Here is a 21,410-nt window from a genome sequence, read left to right as displayed (position 1 = left end):
AACCCTTTAATTTTTCATGACCTCCTCGTGCTTTCTCCATCCACCTGAGTGGTTTCAGATGCAGATTTTGCTCTCCAGCTGACAGGACCTGTCGGTGTCCCACTTGCTGTCTCCATCGCAGCTGAGCAATGGGCTTGCGGGGAGGTGGCTGTGCTGCAGCTCAGGGATGCTCCTGCTGGGGGCTGCATGGCTCTAGTCCTCTCTGCATGTGAGAGGGTGGGGGTGGGGGTGGGGATGGGGGTGGGGGGCGGGGGACGGACCAGGGCCGTGTTTGTGGTGAGTCTTCATCCCACGCTTACAGGACTGAACTGGATTTAGCAACTCACAGCCTGGGGTGGGAATGATCCAAATGCTGCTCCGTTTGCAGCTCCATTTGCTGTTATTTATGGTGCTGCCCAGTTCATGATCATGATCAGCCCCCAGGGCTGGGGGCTGCCATCCTCAGGTGATTTATGTGAAATAAAGAGAAGGGGGCATCCAGAGCTAAGATCTGGATACAGGTCCCCTCACAGTGTCTCTGGTGCCCAACTCCAGCTGGCAGAGATGGGCAGGAGCATGCTGGCAAGCTAGGACCACCTGGTACAGGTCAGGAGAGGCCTGAGGAAAGCAGAGCTCCATCCTTGAGAAACTGGGGAAAGAATTAGCCTGATGGTGTCCTTTGCACAGCTCCTGGGGTTGTTTGTTGGTATGGGGACATAGTAACCCATACTGTCTGCCCCAAAAGAGTCCTGTCCCACTGGGGAAGCAGCCAGGGAGGAAGGAGATGCAGAAATGAGTGACAGGATTGGGTCTTTCTTGCTCATCCTTCCTGAACTCCTGGTGTTTGTAGATTGCTGTCAGTTACAGAGAGAGCGCATGTCCTGGGGACCATCAGTTGTGAGGTGTAGAGCAGAGCAGCCAGGGCTGCAGCATGCCCCTGCTCTGTCCCTGGGCCAGGCTCTTTCTGTCTCTGCAGGGTTCCACTGGGGTGCATGGGGAGCTTTGCAGAAGTGTTTGTGCATCTGTGGAGGAGCTGCCCTGTGGGTAGAGGGTGGCATGGGAGGCTGCTTGGCTCCCACAGTTGCAGGGATGTGGCAGCAGAGGCACCCAGAGAGATGCTGCCATGTGGTGACTCGTGTGTCCCTGGCTTTAGGCTGAGGGTGCCCAGAACCTCCTGGCAGGCAGCGTGAGGTGGGTGCCAGCAGTATGCTGATGGGTGCCTCTGTGACATTGCTGCCAGCAGCAGCAGGGTGTGGGATGCTGGCACTGCCATGCTGGCAGCCCCTTGCTGCCAGTGCTTGACACCCAACAGGTTCTGTCATGGGGAGCACAGCACAAGCACATTTCTGAGAGGCTGATGGGAGATGGTGGTTTAGGCTCTGGGGTTGCAGGTGCTGGAGCACAACTACCTCAGCTGAAGCCTGCAGATAGGCTTTCCCTGCCTGTCCCCACTGCGACCTCTCTGGCTTGGTGTGCTCTGAAGGACACACAGGACTCTTCATGTTGGATTGGTCCTGCGCTGCCATGTGGCCAGGTGCGTTGGGCTGCACCATCACATCCCAGCTGGAATTGTTCTTCCCCCTAGAAAGTGGCTGACTTTGGAAGAAAGGGCAAAAGCGTGGCACTTCTGTGCAAAGCAGGACCTGGAGAGCTGTGCCAGTCAGGGGAGGCACAGTCCTGGGCTGTGCTGGGCCTGAGCCACTTCTCTGTGCCAGGCACTCTGGGATGTGGGGGCACATAGAAGTGGGCAGAGCCCCAGGTGGGGCTGGGATGCTCCAGGAGCAAGGATGAGGAGCCTGCGATGTGCTGGGAGTGGAGATGGGGTACCTAGGGAGTGGGATGAGGTTCCTGGGGTGCTCCAGGAGCAGGGACAGGGCACCTGCATTGAGCAGGAGAGGGATGCCATCACGGGCAGCTCCCTTCTCCAGGCCAGGCTGCTCCAGGGCTGCAGATCCGGGCACCAACTGCAGCTGCCCTGGTTCCGCCGTTCCCTCTGCTGAGGGATTTGCTTTCCTGTTCCTGGCGGGGAGCCTTCCCTCCACACTTGGAGATGTTGGGGGGTGGGGGGGAAGGGAGGGTGTGTTATAAATTTCCTATTTTCTGATAAAACCAAGCGGCCACGGCAGAAACCAGCTCCCGTCCGGGCTATTTTTAGCTGGGAGGCTGAGGAGCTGCTGCCGAGGGAGGAGGCCGGGCGGTGCTGGCGAGGGGAGCGTCTCCATGGAAACAGCTTTCTGCAGCTTCCCACTTTGGGGGCATGGAGCGTGTGGGAGGTGATGGAGGAAATGCAGAGGCAAAGAGAGAGAGGCTTTTTGCTTGCTGTTGTCACAAAACTGCCGTAGGAGCCTGAGGAGAAATGGGCGTTAATTATTGATCATTTGGATGCAAATCCCCGTGAATTTTAATTAATAATCCCCCTGTCGTTCCTTGGGGCATGGGGGTAGGCAGGCAGCAGCCTGTGACCCAGCAGCCTGTGCTGGAGGGGCCCAAGTTTGCTGAGAAATGTCTCTGGAAGGGGTCTGATGCTAAGATGCGCTCCTGAATCATAGCCCCTTCAGGGCCTCCTCCATTTCACCCCTGGGGAAGTTCTGCTGTGCGATTCTAGACCCAGAGACGTCGAGGAGAGCCCAGCCCATGGGTGCTGGGGGTGATGCTCCTGTTGGTGGTGGTGGGTTTGGGTTGGGTTGATACTTCCGCTTACAAGAGATTTCTTCTGAGTTGTTGGTGTTTTTTTTAAGGTGTGAAAGCATGTTGTTATCCTTGTTTGCTCTTGCCAGTCATCGGGATTTCAGGCATGTCCAGGACATCTGCGGGGTCCTGTGAACCCACATCCCCCTTCCCCCCAGGCACAGAATAAATGGCTGATGGGGCTAGAGTGACACAAGGACCCTCGTGGTACCCAGCCTGATGTTTCGGGTGTTGGCTCTGCTGACAGGATGATGCATTGAGTAGCAGGCACTGTCTGAAAACCATCTGACTGCAGCATGGAAAGTTATTTTTAATCCATTGAGAAGTGAATGACCTAAAACCAGCAGCTGGAGAAGATGAAATAGTGTGAGGCAGGTACATTTCCAACCGAGTGGGTTTAGAAGGAAAGAACCCCCCTCGGTGTGAGTGACACCAGTGCTGCCTGCCTGTGGCCTCTGCTGTTCCTCAGCTGCTCCTGAGCCTGTCTCTGGTCTGTTCTCCACCTGACACCTCTGCTGATGCTGGGCTGGGGTGAAGACATTGTGATGCTTGCCAGGGTGGAGGTCATCTGCTAGAGGAGTGAAAACCTGTGCTTGGACTGGGGCTTAGCTGAGATTTGTTTCCAAACACAGAGTTTCTCAGTGCTGGAGCACATTTGTTTCTGGCTGTGACCTATGGGAGTGGGAGATGGCCTTTGGTGAAGCTCCTCAGGGGTCTGATTGTTCTTGTATGTGTTAGACCTGGTGTCTTCTCCTGACTGCAGACTGGTTTCTGATTCTGCAGGGTCCTCAAATGATGTACAGGTCTGACAGGCTCACAGCAGCATGGGTGGGATGTGCCCTGTCCAGGGGTTCCCTGCCAGCCTTCAACAGATGTTTAAAGTACCTGTCTTGGCCATTGAGAGGTGTTGCCTGAATGTGGAGGTTGCAGAAAGAGAACTCTCTTGGGTGAATGTTCATTTCATGGATGTTTTCTCATTTAATTTCTGAGGTTGCACCTCCAGTGCAGCCCCTTTGCAGAGCTTTCCCTCATGCAGAGGGCTTTGTGGGTCCTTGCTGCTCTGGCCCATTGATCAAAGCCAAGGGTAAAGGAGTGGGTGGCTACAGGAGAGGTTTCCGTAAGTAGGACCTTGTTTAACAGCACCATCAAAACTATGTCTGAGCTCTGGGAGCAGGTTGTTGATCTTACCTGTTGGGACTAAGACCCAACTGTGTGTGTGCTGTGGCTTCCTGTAGGATGGTGGGAGGAGGAAAGCACCTTGCACAGAGTGTGGGGACATCTTGTGTGCCTCCAGTGCATGTTGTGAATAGCAGAAGCAACCCAGAAGTGTGTGTGTATACCATTGCCTAAGGGAAACTGGAAAAAAAACAACACCTTGGGAGCCTTCCATGATCTGTTTTCCCAGTTGCTAAATGGGAAACTGTTTAACCAATGGCTCAAACCCATGCAGAAGAGGAGGAGAAGGTGATCAGGAGAAGTGCAGATCCACTCAGTGACTTTAACCCCAAAAGGCAGAAACCCCTGAATGATGACCAGGGTGAGCTGAGGCTACTGGGGTGTGCCTGAGGTCAGGGTGCTGCTTGGGCATTGGCATGTGGTGAGCAGCCATGAACCAGTGAGCAGTGGTGTGTGCTGGTGAGTGCCCTGCCTGGGCACGTGGCGGCTGCCTGGCCATGACCCGCTGCTGGCAGCTGTTCTGACTACCAGGCCCTCTCAAGTCACTCACTTGGCCAAGGAACTGTCCTGAGGTGAAGATGGGCTGGTTTAGGGGAGTTTGCAGCTGGGGAAGGGGTTCTGAAGTGCCTCCCCTGGGGGGACACTGTGGTGTGGGGTTTGTATTTGGGAGGTGCTGTCTCAGCTGATGTCTTGGAACACAGACTGTCCTCAGCGGGAGTGGAGCCCTGTGCCAGCTACTGGTTTGGGAGCAGTGGAGGTTTGTTCCTTTTCTGATGTGCTGTGGTGATTCTCCAGGGAGTATCTGAGAGGGACAAAAATGATTAGAAGGAGACAGGACAATTCAGGCTGTGTGGTCCAGAGCATGCAATGGTTTGAGTTAGAGTGACCTTAAAGATCATCTGGTTCCAACCTCCCTGCCCTGGGCAGGGACACCTCCCACCAGACCAGGCTGCTCCATCCAACCTGGCCTCAAACACCTCCAGACAGGGAGCATCCACAGTTTCTCTGGACAAGATGTTTTTCTCTGTTGGCACATGACAGAGCTAGTAAGCAAGAACTGTCACTGCACTGGTCAGCAGCTCTGAAGGGGCCAGAGCTGTGGTCTGGGTGGCACTGGTGCCCCAGCTGCACAGCCGGTGTTGGCAGCCGCAGCAAGCACAGGGGTACTCTGCCCCTTCCTAGAGCTGTGGGGCCTGCACTGCCCTGTCAGTGTGTGTATGTGGGGTGTTAGAGCTGAGTGGGCAAAGAGATGCCGTGTGGGGACTGTCAGCTGGAGCCAGCTGCTCTTGCCACAGTAGATGCCACTCGTAGCAAAACCCATCCTGTGCCCAGCGCTGTGTCCAGGGCTTTGTCTGCTCATCCCTTCCTTGGCTCCCAGAGCTGCTGCTGCTTGTGGGCGAGCACCAGCTGGCCACTAATTGCTGGGGAATTAACCTCTGACCTGCTTCTAAAAATAGACCAAATCAATCCTCTCATTAGCAGCTCTGCTGGCTGTGCCTGGCAGGTGGGCACTGCAGGTCAAAGCCAGCATAGGTCCCCGGCTGGGAGTGCTCTCACAGCAGTTGCGGGGTGCTGGTGGAGGTTGGTGGCTTTTGGGGCGACAGAGAGCTGAAAGGTGTCACTGGGAGACTGAACAGCAAGCACAGAGAAGTAACAGAGCTGATGTGTCACTTGGGCTGCTCTCTCAGGGAGGTCTGGTGGACAACAGAATCATCAAGCTGTGGAATTGTTTTGGTTGGAAAGGACCTCCAAGGTCACCAAGTCCAACTACGAGTCCAAAACCACCATGGCTATCAAACCATGTCCCAAAGTGCCATGTCCACAGATTTCTTGAACACCTCCAGGGATAGTGACTCCACCACCTCCCTGAGCAGCCTGTTTCAATCCCTGACCACTCTTGCAGGAAAGAAATTGTTCCTCATGTCCAACCTAAACCTCCCCTGGCATGACTTGAGGCTGTTTTCTCTCAACTTTTCACTGGTTCCTTGGGAGAAGAAACTGACTCCTACCTTCATCCCTCTGCTCTGTCTCCTCCAAGGGTCATTCAAGCCACCCCCCAAAGTGCCAGAGGAAAGCAGAAGAGCCAGGTGGTAGTGAGACCTGCCCCTTGCAGGGGTGCTGAGACAAAGTGCTAGGGTGCCAGGCAGCACCAAGCCTTCCCCAGAGCCTAGGAATTATCATTGCCTAGAGTGGTGGGGACAGCTCCACAAGGCACAAGGAGAGCATGTCATGCTGTGCCATGTTATGCTGTGCCATGCCATGCCTTGCTGACCAGCTTGGGGCTGCTGCAGCCCACAGTGGTTCCCTGGCTGTGCTCAGCATGGCTCTTCATGCCCACCCTGGCCTTGGCTGGGGTAGAGCAAGGGACAGGAGTGCAGGGCAGGTCCTGGATCACGACCACAGTGCTCCAAGGTGCCATGGCCATTACTGTGACGGCAATGGAAAAGGGGGCTGGGACAAGGTGCTGGCATGGGCACAGTGCCTACCAGAGCTGGGCTGTTGTCACTGGAATGGTCTTTGTCTTCTCCTTCCAGCTGACATCATCTCTACAGTAGAGTTCAACCACACTGGAGAGCTGCTGGCAACAGGGGACAAAGGGGGCCGAGTTGTGATATTCCAGCGTGAGCAGGAGGTAAGAGACAGGGAATGCAAAGTGCCTGTTTTATTCTTTCAAGAGAAGCTCCTGCTCTGTCCTAATCCATTGGTGTCACTCCTGACCCAATCTCTCCCAGCAGACACCAGACTGACAAGTGACCATCGCCATGAGCTTGCCCAGGTCCCTGCTGATACAGCACCTCCAGAGCCAAGTGGCATCTCCTGTGTCCTTTTGCTCTGGTTGCAGCTCTTTGCAGCTGAATGCACCTTGGGCTGGCGGGTTTGACTGTGCCATGTGTGTGCCCATCTCATGGCCAACATCCCCCCAAACCCTCCCACATTACCAAAACATCCAGAAAGCCTGGATGGGTGAAGCAGTCATAGCCATATGACATTCTCAAAGTTAGAGCCTCAAAATTATTTCTGCCAGTGCTGGAGAGAGCTGCTGGGTTAAGAGTTCCGCACACAGATTCTTCACCAGTCTTTCCAGCCCCATCCCATTCCTCATCTCCCATTTCATTGTTCCACTGCTTTCCCTGAACTTCATCCTCCCAGCAGCATGCCCAGCATCCTGCTCAGCTCCTGTTCTGGAGCACTACTGCACTCCAGGGACCAGTGGGGATTGAACAACCCAAATGCTCCATTCCTGCTCAGTTCCTGCTTCAGTCCCACTCCAGTCTCACTCTGTTCCCACTCCATTCCTGCTGTCTTCTCTCTTCATTCCTGTTCTCTTCCCACTTTCTTCCCAATACATTCCCACTCTCTTCCCAGTACATTCCTACACCATTCCCACTCCAGTCCTACTGTTTGCTCTGCTTTCCTGCTCTGTTCCTATTCCATTCCCACTGTCTTCTCTCTCCATTGCTGCTCCGTTCCTGCCGTGTTCCCATTCCATTCCCACTGTTTTCTCTCTCCATTCCTGCTATCTTCTTTCTCTCTTCCCAGTCCATTCCCCACTCTGTTCCCACCAAGCCCACCAGCATGCAGGAGCCTGTGCACCAGCCGAGGCCATGCCTTGGCTGTCAGTGCTGTGCTGTGTGACTGTGACCGCGGCGCTTGCTGTCACCTAACAATCCCTGGAGCCCCACCAGGGGATGTCCCGGGCTCTGAGCCTCACGGCTGCCTGTCCCCCGCGCAGAGCAAGCACCAGTCCCACCGCCGCGGCGAGTACAATGTCTACAGCACCTTCCAGAGCCACGAGCCGGAGTTCGATTACCTGAAGAGCCTGGAGATAGAGGAGAAGATCAACAAGATCCGATGGCTCCCGCAGCAGAACGCAGCCTATTTCCTGCTCTCCACCAACGGTAGGTGGCCGCGGGCAGCCCGGGCCGGCTGGGCACACCTTGACACCAGTGCTGCCGTCCCCCCACCTCAGATCCCCGAGCCCTGTGTTTCTTTGGGAGGGGGAGGGCGGGGGGAAAGGTGTTTAAAAAAAAGTCGGTTCCCTCCAGGGTGACACAAGTGTCACAGGTCCAAAACTGACTGGAGAGCTTGATTCCTGTGCTCGAGTGTTGTCCTTCTTCCCCTGCAAGGGAGAGAGGCTCTTTCCCCTGCCAGCAGCTTCTGTTTTCTATTCTTTGGATCCTGGGAGCTCTTTGGGGCTTTTATTACTCTTTTTGATTTCATTTATTTATTTATTTATTGACCCTGCAGCTGATCTGTTTCTGTTTGCAGCTGGGTTCAGCTCAGCCATTCCACGTTATGCTCAGATAAATGCCAGCAGGATCTGGGAATATTGCTTGGGATGAATAGAACCTTAAGATGGATGTGACTTAATTACTTCAGGGGAAAAGGAGGGGGTCTAATTATGTTCCATAACCAACTTACTTTGTATCATAGAATTGGCTCTATTGATCATTGTAATAAAATCCAAACTCATCTTGGGGGGCTGGGGGGGGTGAGAATCACTGAAATGCAATGAAGATTAATTATAGAGCATAATGTTCTGTTAATTGAGTTTTTAAATAGGGGTTGGGTTTTTTTTGATTAACAGGGATATTATCTCTCCATTTGGGAGGGTGTCTCCTACACCAGCAGGTTGTCAAAACAGTTCTTTTAGAAACACTCCCATGTTCTGCTGTCTCCTTTTGTTCTTGCTGTTAAACCAACGTTAGATACAGTCACCCCCCCCCCCCCAAAGAACAGGGGGTTAATAAACACAAAATTAATGGCATTTGGTGGAGTTGCTGTGGGGAGCAGGAAATGAAGATGGATGATTGGGGCTGGGTGTGAGACCTGGTGAAAGTGATGATAAACTATGAAGAGAGGCTCTGCCAGGAGGGAGGAAAGAAAACACCATTATCCAGAATAAACTCCTGTGTTGTGGGGGCTCTGTGCCCTGGGGGCTTTGTGGCACGGGGTGGTGGGATTCCAGGAGGGGACAGGACACTGGGGGAGGCTCAGAGCTGCGTTCAGCCCAGGGTAAATGCTGGGCTCCATACAGTTGCTGGGTGTGGAAGGTCAGGATGGATTTGGGGTGAGTTGCAGGCACCATTTCACCCCTTTGGGGAGCTCCCGTGGCCAGCTCCACTCCATGAGTTTTGCTCTTTCATGGTGCTGTGGTACCAGCGGCTTGCTGGCACCTTGTATCACCTGCTGCTCTGCTCACTGCCTCCTGGATTCCTGCAGGACCTCTGCTGGGGGCACAGGGACTCACCTTGTGATACCTGACTCTGGTGAGCTTTGGAGCCATGCAGAACTCCTGGTCTCTTCTGTTGGTGTGGACACTGCTGTGGCACCCCCACACCAAACATCCCAACACCAGTAGGGTGGCACCAGCCAGAGCCACCCTCAGGCATCCCCATCCCTCTTCTTGTGATTCTGAAGGGCAGTGGTGGGGCTGAGGTGTGAAAGGCAACAATCTTGATGCCAGGGGGTCATCCGGGGTAGCTGAGGGGTGTTTGCAGTGTGAGGGACAAAGAGGAGGAGGAACAGAGCAGCTGGTGGGGATGGAATCAGGAGAGCTGTTGAATCCCTGGTGTTTAATGATTGCAGTGACTGGAAGTGAAACAAATTTGGGAGTTACTCTTGGAAAGCAGTTGGTGCCCCCTGAGTAACCACTGCATAACCTAGGAAATGGGGAAGGAAGATCTTAGATGGGAGTCTGCTCTGGGTGTAGGTGTTGGGAAGGGAGGGTGCACAGGTGTGTGACACATCTGTTGGTGGCAGGATGGAGCAGAGCAGCCATGTGTGGTGCTGGCCTGTTGCTGGGATGTTGGGTTCAGCTCCCTGGCCCTGCTCAAGCTGCCCCATCCTGGTGCCATCCCCTTGTCACCTCCTCTGGGGTCACTCAGCCCTGTCACAAGATGTATCAAACACCAGCACTCAGGGCATGACCTCTGAGGCTCTGTGCCCTGGGAAATCACTTCTCCTGGTATTTCTCCATTAACCCAATGGTTCTGTTCTCTTGTTCAACTATCTGTGTATGTCTGGACTCAACATACCAGTGGCTGTCCAGCAGGAAGAGGCAAGCCAGGGCTCTGGGGCCACAGAGCTGTGGTGACAGGGGCAGCTTCTGAGAGGATGTTTTCCCCTGGGGCTGTGTTGGTTGGCAGGTGGGGACACAAGAGATGTGAGGGGACAGCCAGCCCTGACCCTCTGCTCTCTCCTGCCCCAGATAAGACCGTGAAGCTATGGAAGGTCAGCGAGCGGGACAAGCGGCCCGAGGGCTACAACCTGAAGGACGAGGATGGTCGGCTCCGAGACCCCTCCATGATCACCATGCTGCGGGTGAGTGGGACAGACCAAGGCTGCTGAGGAGCCTTTCTCCAGGCTCTGATGAAAATTGCTGCCAGTGTCTCCTGGATGGCAGTCCTGGTTATGCCATCCTGCCCTGGTGGCTTGGTGTTGGAGGGCAGAGGGGTGCGCTGTGTTTTGGAGCCCAGGCTGGGGTGTGGGAGCTGCTGCCAGAGCAGTGCTTGGGCTGTGCCATCTCTGGCATTATGTGTGCCATCCTCTGTCTCATGCTGGGTGCTTCCTGCCGTGGTGCTGCACTGCCTGGCATGCCTGTCCTGGTGAGGAGACAGCTGACAAGCTTGTCCTGCTTTGACCATTCACCAGCACAGCTTGGGGAGCACATGTACCTTCTCCAAATGAGTTTTGCTCCTAGCTTAAGAAGATTAAAACCTCCCCAGACAAACGTGAACACCTGAGCTTGTGTTTCTGTTTTACTGCTTGGGCACAGAAGTAGAGTCCCCATTAGAGCTGCTGTTCTGTGTGGCTGCTGGGAAGCATGGCCAGGGCATGCCTTTGTGCCCAGGGAGCTGGCTGTACCTGGCCCGCAGTGCCCACAGGATGGCTCTTCCTCAGAACTACTTTGGGGTAGCTGTTTGGGATCTTCAATCTGCATGCAGAGAGCCAGCTCCAGCCCTGAGCACTGCAAGCCCTATGCATTCCATCAGAGCTCATCCCATGCCCTGGCAGCTCTGGCAGCTGCACAGTGGATATAGGCAGTGGGTACAGGCAGCTCTGGAGACCCCGAACAGGGCATTCAGCAAGCAGCCACACTGTGACATTAGAGCAGAGACAACCAATGACCCCTTTAGCCCACAGAAGTGCTAAGAGCACAGTAATTTTGTCCTGACATGAGTCAACCCAGCCCAGCCTGTTGGGATTTTGTGTCAGCGCCCATGGAATTGTGGCTTTAAGGACCCAGGGCTCACTGTGCAGGCTCCAGCTCCAGAGCAGATGAAGCCATTGAGAAACACAGACAGGGAGTTAATTCTCACCTTCCCTCCCAGTCACTCCTGGTGGCTGGCAGCATTTTCCTCAGCAGAGCAAGAAAACATTTTGTTTGGTGTCTGGTGTAGCTGCTGTCATGTTTCAGGCAGCGTTACCTAGACACAGAGATGCTGGAGGAGTTTGCTTGGCATCGGGATGCTGGAGCCGGGCTGGCAGGCAGGTTAAAGGGAGTCAGTTTCTTCTCCAAAGAAACAAGTGACAGGACGAGAGGAAATGGCCTCAGGTTGCACCAGGGGGGGTTTAGGGTGGGCATTAGGAGCAATTCTTTTCCCCAGAAGGTTGCCAAACCCTGGTGCAGGCTGCCCAGGGCTGTAGTGGAGACCCCATCCCTTGGAGGGGTTTCAGAGCTGTGGAGATGTGGTGCTGAGGGCCATGGTTTAGTGGTGACCTGGCAGTGCTGGGTGGGTGGTTGGACCATCTTAGTGGTTTTTCCACCCAGACGAGCTCTGTGATTCCATGATTCTGGGAGCACTGAGTGTTGACATTTTGCAGTGAAGCTTGTGAACCTTTTGAAAACACATCTCTCTCCCTTGAGCTGACCTGACTCAGCTCTGCAGGTGTCACAGTGTCCAGCTGGACTGCCGTGGTGCGAGCTGATTCAGTCTGACCCTGTCTTGGTGCTCGAATCTGTGACTCTAGGGCTGAAGCAGAGCCAGAAATCATCCTGGGTGTTTGTGCAAGCAGTCAGCCTGAGGGTACCCCATCCATCCACCCAGCTAGCCTGTGCCCAGCATGGGGAGATGAGTCGTCCCCCAGCCCAGCTGGATCTGATGGTTTTCCTTAGATATGTCCTTAGGCAGAGCTGTGTCTGCACCGTGTGGTGTGTGCAGGGTTGTGTCTCACCCAGGTTACTGAGGACTCAGGAGATTGCCCTGGTGCAGAGGATGGTTTCCCATGGTCTCCACTGGGCACTTCCCTGGGTGAGGAATGACCCTTCACGATGTGGGTGTGATGAGCAGGTGCCTTGATGTGCCCAGCTCTTGGTGTCTGTGGCTGTCACAGGGGAGCTGCCTGCTCTCTGATTAGGAGCTATCATTTCACTCGATTCCAGCGCAATCCATCATCCATTGCTTTCTATCCCCCATTTTGCCAAAATCTGGGATTTCTCAGCCCCACCGCAGTCTCCTGTGGGGGCTGTTGCTGTGTCCCCCTGCACCCAGTGCCCTGGAATGGGGTTGTGTGATGGGAGAGGGGGTGCTTGGGAGAGGGGGTGCTTGGGAGAGGGGCTGCCGTGCTGCTGCATTTCAGCCCCAGCAGAGACCTGCCTGCCTCTTGCTTGCATGCATCCTCCGGAGCATTACCATTTAAATGACAAGGTAATGGCAGGCGTTTGGCTTTTTCTTTTTTATTGGCTCTAAAATGCACACGGCAGAACTAATCAATTTCAAATGATCCTCCTCAAAGCATTGCTACAGAGATTAAAAAAAAGAAATAAAAACATCCCATTTTCCCCTCTTCCTGCCGACCCTCTGCCGGCCCCCCCTGCCGACCCTCTGCCGGCCCCCCCTGCCGACCCTCTGCCGGCCCCCCCTGCCGACCCTCTGCCGGCCCCCCCTGCCGACCCTCTGCCGGCCTCCCCTGCCGACCCTCTGCCGGCCCCGCCGCCCCTCTGCCCGCCCCCATGCTGGGATTGCTCCGAGCATGTGCTGGCAACAGGGATGGATGCTCCTGTGCCCACTTTACCTGGGATAACAGGAAAATGGTGAGCTGCCTGCTGGGATTTCACCGGTATTGCCTCTTTTTCAGCGGGAGAAAGAGGTTGAAAAAACCAAATCTCTTTTTTGCACAATGACATCTTGAAGAGAAGTGAAAGTCTAAGGAGATTGGTGTGAAGGGGTTGCAGTGAAGGGTCTGAACTGCAGGGAAATGTTTTGCTTCTTCCTTGAGGTCCTTGCAAATGAATTTCAGCATTTGGTGAAGGGGATCCTGGAGTGAAGTAGCTGAGCCACGACAAGTTCTCCATTGCAAGCAAACAAAAAAGATGCTATTAACATGCACAGAGAATGGGAAATCTGGTGTGTGAGCTGGGACTTGCAGGAGGTGCTCAGCCCCATGCTTGAAACCCTTCATGAACTGGCTCTGGTTTTGGGTGTGTGTATAGGGGGTGTTTGTGTTGATGGCCCCTAACAGTTGGCCCCCATGGACTAACTCCAGGCTCTGAACTCTGCATCTTGGTGCTGATGGACCAGGGCAGAAGCTCCAGCACCTCAGCCTGCATTGTGACTAGAACCTGCTGCCCACAAACAGCTCTTGTCTTCTGCTGGGGACAAGACAATGGCCCTGCTTCTGCCCTTCTGCAGGGTAAGGGGCTCTGGGAGGGTATAGGGCAGCCTGCCCCAGGGCTTAACAACCCTTTGGGGGAAGAAATTATTCCTCTCTTGTGCAACTTAAACATTTTATGGGGCAACTTGAGGTCATTTCCTTTTGTCCTACTGCTTCTTTCATGGTAGAAGAGACTTTCTCCCCTTCCAGCTCCTGCAGATGGATGTTGAGTGTCTGCTGGTGCCCTGTAGTGTGCTGGTGCCAGTGTGCAGTGTTGTACCAATGCCCTGTGGTGTGCCAGCAGCCTCCTTCATGGTGGAGCAGTCACTAAGCTTCTGGACATGACTCCAGCACTTCAGCACTGGCTGCATTGCCCTCCCTGCAGACCTGCTGCCCACAGTCCTCCCCCTGTTCCTGGACTCCAAGTGGGACCCAGATCCTTTTGGGGCAGCCTGTCCCTCTTGGACCTGCACAGGTGAAGGCAGTGAGTCTGTGCCTCTGGTTTGCTCTATAGTAAAATACTCAGCACCAGGAGGAATGGCATCAGCGTGGTGCTTAGCAAGGAGGGACATGTCTAGGGAGAATAGATGAGCCCAGGAGCTCCGTCAGCTGCATGAAGCAGTAATGAGATAGTGGCTTTATCCCCCCATGGGAGGCCACCTTCCACACTTCAGAGGGAAGGTCCAATAAGATGAAATCCTGAAGAGCGTGAAATTGTCCATCTGCTGTGGAAATGGTGTTTGGAGCACATTTTGCTGCAAGATACTCACCTGCAGGCAGAGCCTGCCTTTTGTAGGCAGCAAACAAACATGGGGAGCAGTCAGAGGAGCTGCCGGAGCAGGTGAGGAGCTGCCGGATTTGTGGCCAGCAGCTGCCTTTGCCCTCTGGTTTGCCAGGAACTGGATTACATTTTTCCTTCTTGCAAACCCAGGGCTTGGGTTAATCTGGGCTTGGGCTGCAGCTAATCCCCAGTGTCCAGATCCTGCAACTCACTGGGGCTGGGTGGGCTGGTGGGCATAGGGCTGTTTGTGGAGGGGCACAGTGGAAGCTGCCCTGTAGTTGGCATTGTGGCTGCCAGGCTGCCCTGCTGCCGGTCCCAAGGGTGGTTTCAGAGCTTCCACTGCTGTTGTGCTGAGGCCTGGTCACCCCTCATGAGGTGGGGACAGATTGTCACCTCAGTGGGTTATTTATTGATTCTTTTTCAGTGGCTGGGTGTGCTGGCTCCCTCCACCCCCAACCACGAGAAAATGAATTTTGCAGCTCAGGGGCAGATGAGTGCTTCATTATCTGGGGAATAGGGAAGCCTTGGCCAGACAGTAGAGGAGTCCAGTGCCTCGTGTGCTGTGGGTGAGTGGCACCCACGCTCATGCAGGGGGTGCCTGCTGAAGGCAGGAAGGAAAATTAAGATGTATTTTGTCTTAAATGAAAAATGACTGGCACCCCCCCCCCCCCTTCCTGAAAACAGGCAGTAATTTAATTTGTTAGTGGTTTATTTTATTTGACAGCCTCTGAATACACTTGATGTGGTTTGTTACACTGCATTACCCTCTAATAGTGGGTGTGTGGCACCAGAGCTGCCCCAGGGAGGGAAGCACTGAGAGGGCTCCGTGGTCCTCAGGGTTGCACTGGCAGTGCTGGGGGTGGCTGCTTTAGGTTGGATGCTGCTGCTGACTTCATGTGCTTCAAGAAAAGCTGTCCTGTTGCCTCATTCAGTGTGTGCTTTCTCTTTGCTGTCACTGACCATGGCCACCCTGGGCTGCCTCCCCTGTGGTATCCATTTCCAGCTAGCTTCAGGACAGGCTTCAGCAGAGAGGAGATTAAACCCAGGATGTGCTGGCAGCTGCTCACCTGAACCAGTGTTTGCTTCAGCAAAAAGATTCCTACTGCCTGGGATGAGATCCCCAGGCCGGTCTGAGCTCCCAGCACATTCCTGGCTGCTCCTGCCCCAACCCCTTGCAGCTTTCAATGACACTCTTAAGCAGCACCTGGTGAGGAGGGGTAGGGACACTTGCTGGTTACCATGTTCCAGTGCAGATTCTTCCCACTGCAGCAGATGACACATCCTGCCTTAACAAAGCACTCATGGATAACCAGGTTTGTTCCTCCCCTGAGGTTTTATCTGCTGAGGTACCAAGTTCCAGACATAAAAAACTCCCCAGAAGGTGGCTCTGAAGTAGTGTGTGGAGAATTCTCTTGGCTGAAGAGTTCCTCTTAGCTCTGTGGCTGTGAGTAGCTGCCATGTAAGAGCTGGGCAGGGAGTTGTGCTGGGGTGCCAAAGGTTGTAGATGGCTGCACTGCTGCGGTTCAGACATGGGCTGCCCTGACTGATGCCCACTGTTGGGCTCTCCTGGGCATGGGGCCTGGCACAGCGTCATCTTGCTGGGTGAAATCCACTGCTGAAGCCTTTGCTGGAGTTATTTTTGTGCCCAGCAAGGCCTGGTGTGACGTGGAGCCCTCTCTCTTTGCACAACCATCATGTTTCTGTCACTCTGAATGACAGCCCAGCTCCTGTGATCCCCCAGCAGACTGTGAGCCCCATCCCCAGCTGGCTGCACCTAGCCCTTCCACGGCAAACGATGCATCATTGCCCGTGTCAGCCCAGATTAGCAGGCAGGCTGTCACATTAGGCTCTGAGCCGGCACACCCTGTGCTCTCCTGTCACTCGAGCTGGCTGTCACACTCCTGGCCCCACCACAGCAGCCCTGGGAAATCTCTTTGGGCAGCAGACAGATAATGCATATGGTAATGAAGTAGCTGGAGAAGAGAGCTGGAGAGCTGGGGAGAGCTCTCTGGAGCCCAAGCTGGCACCTTGCTAGGGGATGAAGTTGCCTGGTAAGCATCACGTCTGGAGTGGCTGCTACACTGCTCCTCACCTGCTGCCCCCCTGCTGGTTACAGGAGTGAAGTTTGTCAGTCTGAACGTGAACATGCTTCGCTCTGCATCGCTCTGTTCCCAGCCCCTCCATCCCTCCCTGCCCGGTGCTGTCCTTCTCCCTGTCTCTTCTCGTCCTTTATCTCCATCACTTCACTGTGGAACAAATGCAAAGGAGTGAAAAGTCTGCACTGGACCTGGCTCTGAAGAAATCCCTTTCTGTTAGAAAGGGAGTGTCAGGCTTTGCTCAGCAGAGTCAAAACAAGGATGGAGTGTTGTTTGGTTTTTTCCTCAAAGGAATGCTTGCTGCAGCAGAGAGCTGAGCCCAGTGCTGGGCTCCCACTGCCTCACCATACTGGTTCCTCTTTCCAGATCAGCAGGCTTTTGTGTCTGCTGGTCCTTCTGCTCCTTCCCTCCTTCCCTCCATGGTCTCACCAAAGAACCCTGATGTCTCAAAGACATCAGGGTTCTTTGGTGAGAGCATGGAGGGTGGGATGTGGCACAGGGAGCCAGAGCTACTGCTGTGGCCACAGGGTTGTTCACCCCCATGCTGTGTGCTGGCATGGGCCTGGTGGGACAGCCAGACGCTCTCCTGGGTGCTGACTCTCTGCCTCCCACCCTGCAGGTGCCTGTGCTCCGGCCCATGGACCTGATGGTGGAGGCCACGCCACGGAGGGTGTTTGCCAACGCTCACACCTACCACATCAACTCCATCTCTGTCAACAGCGACTATGAGACCTACATGTCAGCAGATGACCTGAGGATAAACCTGTGGAACTTTGAAATCACAAACCAGAGTTTTAGTATCCTTTGGTGTGTGCTGCAGGGCTGTGCCCATGTCTGCTGTGATGGTGACCAAGCAGGTAGTATGGCATCTCACAGGTCACGTCCCCACACCCTGCTCATGGTTCCTTGGTGCAGGAGCTTCATCCTCCGGCAGGGGCTCAGCTGTACTAAACAGTGCTGCCAGCTGTGCATCCAGCTGCAGAACGCCTGAAATCCCAGTCCCTGGTGTCATTGCCAGGACAATCCCTTCTCACAGAATCCTGGAGTGCTGGGGGCTGGAGGGACCTCTGGAGAACAACCTCTGGAGATCATCTAGTCCAATCCCCTGCTGAAGCAGGTTTGCCTCTGCCCATGCTGCTAGGTTGACACCAGGCTGTCTCCAGTGGGCACTCTCCACATCACAGCAGCCACAAGGCTCAGCTGGCATCACTCAGCTGCTGCCTCCTGCTGTGGCAGACTCTTAAGGAGTTTTGCCTGCAGGGTCTTTGTGGGGTGGGTGGGAGGGAGGGGTTCTGCAAGTGATGGAAGAGGCAGGTGCCTTGGGGAAGAAAGAGAGAGGAGACATTAATGGTGCAAGCTCCCTTCTGCCCTGCAGCAGGGTGACAGGCTGCCAGTCACCGCAGCACAAATGAGGCCCTGCCAGTCACCCCAGGAACAGCTGCATCAGGAATGATCGCAGCAGGGCACTAATCACCGTGGGGATGGGTTAGAGTGGTTCCCAGCAAGAGATCCTCAGGGCCTGTGGCAGATTTAGGCAGCTGGAGAGGACTTCAGCAGTCACAGGAGGGTGGCTGTTGGGATCTTGATATAGCTGTGGCTGAGCAGGGCTGTGATGGGTGCTGTGTTTTGGGGAGGAAGATGAGGAGCACCAAACTTGGGTGAAACCTCAGGGGGCTCAGATGACCTGAGGAGTTTGGCCAAGGTGCAAGTGCAGCACCCAAAATGCTTAGTAAGAATTGATGTAGAAATGTCACCACCAGAGAGGTGTCACTCAGGTGTCCTGCTGCACCACAGTGGTCTGGAAATGATGTGTCTGGGGGCTGTGGTGGGTTTCTCTTGGTTGTTGTGCCCTGGCTTTTGATTCCCTCTCTTTGGGTTTGGTGCAGTTTCATTGCCCTGGCTCTGCAATAAAAGTTGTTTACTCTGTCTGGGGCCAGATGAGCACAGTCAGGTCTTGTGCCATGCAGAGGGGCTACAGGCCATGCTACTGGAGCTGTCGTCCCTGGCTGAACAGAAAAGGTGACAGATGTTGTCTGCCCCCTACACTGGCACTGGCTGGTCCCAGCTGTGCTGTGCTGCTGCCCCAGCAGCTGCCCTCCTGGGCACACCCGGTTGGCACAAAGCAGGGGAAGCCTGGGTGCCCAGAGACATCACCGGGAGGAGACCTCTGGGAGGAGCAGGGGCCGGGCTCTGCGTGGGTCCTTGACTCGCCCTGCCAGACATCGTGGACATCAAGCCGGCCAACATGGAGGAGCTGACGGAGGTGATCACGGCGGCCGAGTTCCATCCGCACCACTGCAACACGTTCGTCTACAGCAGCAGCAAGGGCACCATCCGGCTCTGCGACATGCGCACCGCCGCGCTCTGCGACCGCCACGCCAAGTGTGAGTGCGCCTGCCCGCGGGGCTCACCGCGACCCCAAGGGGGAGTGTGGAGACCCACCTGGGCTCACCTCTGCCCTGCCACCTCACCCCATCCTCCTGGGGGTCCTCCCCACCACCGGCTGTTCTCCTGGCCGCCTGCTGGCCCCAAAAGGAGGAGCTTCCCCTGGGGCCTGCCCCCACGCTCTGGGGAACACATTGGAAACCCTTTGGTGATGTTCCAGCGGCAGCAGCAGGTCTGAGGGGTCGCTGGGATGTTGCTGTGCAGTGAGTGTGAAGCTGTCGGTGCCAGGGAGGGCTGGGCTCTTTCCGGTCCTGTCCAAGCAGCCCCATCACCTGTTGTCACCGTTGGCCAATGCAAAGAGCTCAGGATGTGCCTCCTCCATGCCTGGGGTAAGCTGGGCAGCTGGGGAGCATATCCTTGGCCCTCCCTAGGCTGGTGTCATGCAGAAGCTGCTGCTGAGGCAGCTGGTGGGGCTCAGCCCCTGCTCAGCCTGGCAGGAGGCTGTCATTGGGAATATTGTCCTCACCAGCAGCTGCTGATGGAATACCAGCATGGACACCCTCGGCACTTCTGGCTGGGCTGGTGGCTGCCAGCTGCTGCTCTTCATGCTCCCTCAGCTCCTGGAAGGCAGTTCTGTGCTGAGTGTGGGGTGTGAATAGCACATAAAGATGGAGTAGACCTGTGGGAGTTTGGGGTCTGCCCCAAAGACAGCATGGGCCACTGTGCTGTGTGTCAGGACAGCTAAACCCCTGTGTCCTGGGCATGCTCGAGTTCTCTTCAGAAAATGGCCTTTGTCTTGTAGGGAAATGAGGAGGTTTTCAGTCCCCAAAGTGTGATTGTGTCACCAGAACAAGATGCAGGAGCCAGGTGGGATTTACTGGAACCCCACACAAGTCATCTCTATCCAGAGAACTCTGGGGATGTCAGATTCAGGTTTCCTGGAGGGAATTACACACCAGCTGCTGTGGTTGGGCTTCTGAGCTGTGGTCACATCTGATACCTGTTCTAAACCGAAGGAAACTAGATGGGGGCGAAAGTTTCCTTCACTTTGGAGGAGCTGAAATAGCAAGTGACAGTGTCCCCAAATCCTGAGCAGAACTCACCTTTCTGGGCTGGCACTTCCTGACTGTCTGGCAGCCCTGCAGTGACAGCTCCCAGATGAGGCTCAAAATTCATCTTCCCCACACTTCAGCAGAAGCTCCCCTGGCATTTCCCTTTGTCTGGGGCTGTGGCGTCCCTCCTGCCCTAGGTGAGCTCAGCAGCCGTGGTGAATCCCAGTGGTGAATGCTGGCTGAGTTTGACCTCCCCTGTGACATCTCCTTATTGATTTCCCTCAGCCCCTCAGAAGCAGCAGCCTCAGTCAATTTCAGCTCAGCAGAGGCGTGAGTGGAAATTGAGACAGTTCATCAAAGTTCAAAATGAAAAGCAAGGTTGGCTTCTGGAGGCGAATTCTGCAGCGGAGACATTTAATAACTGTCAGTGGTTGATACAGATCCAGGGGACAGCCCTGCACATCCCACCCTCTTCATTTAGATGGATGCAGTTTGCTGCTCAGGGCCAGGTTTTACTCATCTGCTTCTCTTATTAGATTTTGTTTGCCCATTTGATTTGAGGCTGTGTGATGTGTGACACGGCGTGTGTCACCTGCAGCTTTGTGGCTGGGCTGGGAGAGCATCAGCTCCCATGGAGGAGCACTTGCTAGGGGGACAGAGGTGCTGTGAGGGGACATTTCCCTGGGCACACCGAGCACAGAAACATCACCCATGCTGTCCAAAGCCCCACGGGAGGCCAAAGGGGAGATCTGGGCTCCTGGAGCACCTGCTCATGCTGGCAAAAGTGACCTGTTTGAAAAGCATGTGGGGAAGGGAGGAGGAGCCCTGCCGGGGCTTCCTGTGGTTGTTTGACCCTAGCAAAGGCATTGGGCTTTTCACTTCTGTTTTAGGAGCCACCTGTGGTTGTACTGCCCAAGCTCCTGGAACAAAAGGATCCAGGTACAGTCCCAAGGGGACCTTTGTCTTGTCACTGCTGGCTGTGTTACAGCAACACCACAGTTCAAGCTTGGTTAGAAATAAGCAGCCCACGGAGATGCTCTGGTGAGGTGAGGACAGCTCACTGCTCTTAACTGGCGCCTGCAATGGTTCTGAAGCTCCTTCTGCTTGGGCAGGTGCTGCTGCCTCTGGGGAGGCCCCGGTGGGGAAGACTGTAGCTCGACTCAGCACTGCTGAGGCTTTCCAAGCAGGTGGCAGAAAGTTTTCCCTGAGGAGCAAGAGCACCCTGTGGGCCCTTCTTGGCTGTCTTGGCGTTGGTTGGGTCTGTGCCCCATGGTGCTGATGAGGGCTGCGGGCAGAGGGAGCTGGCACAGTGCAAGCAGCTCAGTGCCAGAGGGCAGTGGGTTGGTTGTGTAACAGAATTAGTGCTCAGAAATCCGTTGGCTCAGCAGCACAGATCTGCTCCTGCAGTGGGAGCGAAGCCACACAAAAGCCTTCAGCTGGGAAGCAAAAATAGCTCCCCCAAGCCCCTGCCCAGTGCCCACTCTGCTTCTGGTGGCACTGCCAGTATGCTGTGACCCCAGTCCTGGCAAAACCCTGCTGCTCCAGCACTGGGACTGGACAGGGTCTGAGCGTCCCACGGAGGAGTGGGCATCTCAGAAGAGCCCTGGCACAAGCCCACACACTCTGATCCGTGGTGGTAAAACATCTCATGGGTCA

The 21,410-nt window shown here is 55.0% G+C and overlaps 1 protein-coding gene across 1 annotated transcript in view; it reads left to right on the top strand.

Annotated features, from left to right (window-relative positions):
- PPP2R2B (protein phosphatase 2 regulatory subunit Bbeta) overlaps positions 1 to 21,410 on the top strand; it is a 49,950-nt gene that overhangs the window by 25,835 nt on the left and 2,705 nt on the right. The window contains exons 2-6 of the mRNA XM_054168315.1: positions 6,378 to 6,475; positions 7,577 to 7,742; positions 10,055 to 10,167; positions 16,937 to 17,114; positions 18,537 to 18,701. Of these exons, the coding sequence (XP_054024290.1) occupies positions 6,378 to 6,475; positions 7,577 to 7,742; positions 10,055 to 10,167; positions 16,937 to 17,114; positions 18,537 to 18,701 (720 nt within the window). The remainder of the gene's footprint in view (positions 1 to 6,377; positions 6,476 to 7,576; positions 7,743 to 10,054; positions 10,168 to 16,936; positions 17,115 to 18,536; positions 18,702 to 21,410) is intronic.

This window comes from Dryobates pubescens, chromosome 16 (assembly GCF_014839835.1).
Source record: "Dryobates pubescens isolate bDryPub1 chromosome 16, bDryPub1.pri, whole genome shotgun sequence".
Classification (NCBI taxonomy): Eukaryota; Metazoa; Chordata; class Aves; order Piciformes; family Picidae; genus Dryobates; species Dryobates pubescens.
The sequence above is the reverse complement of the archived record's forward strand: the minus strand, read 5'-3'. Positions and strand labels throughout refer to the sequence as shown.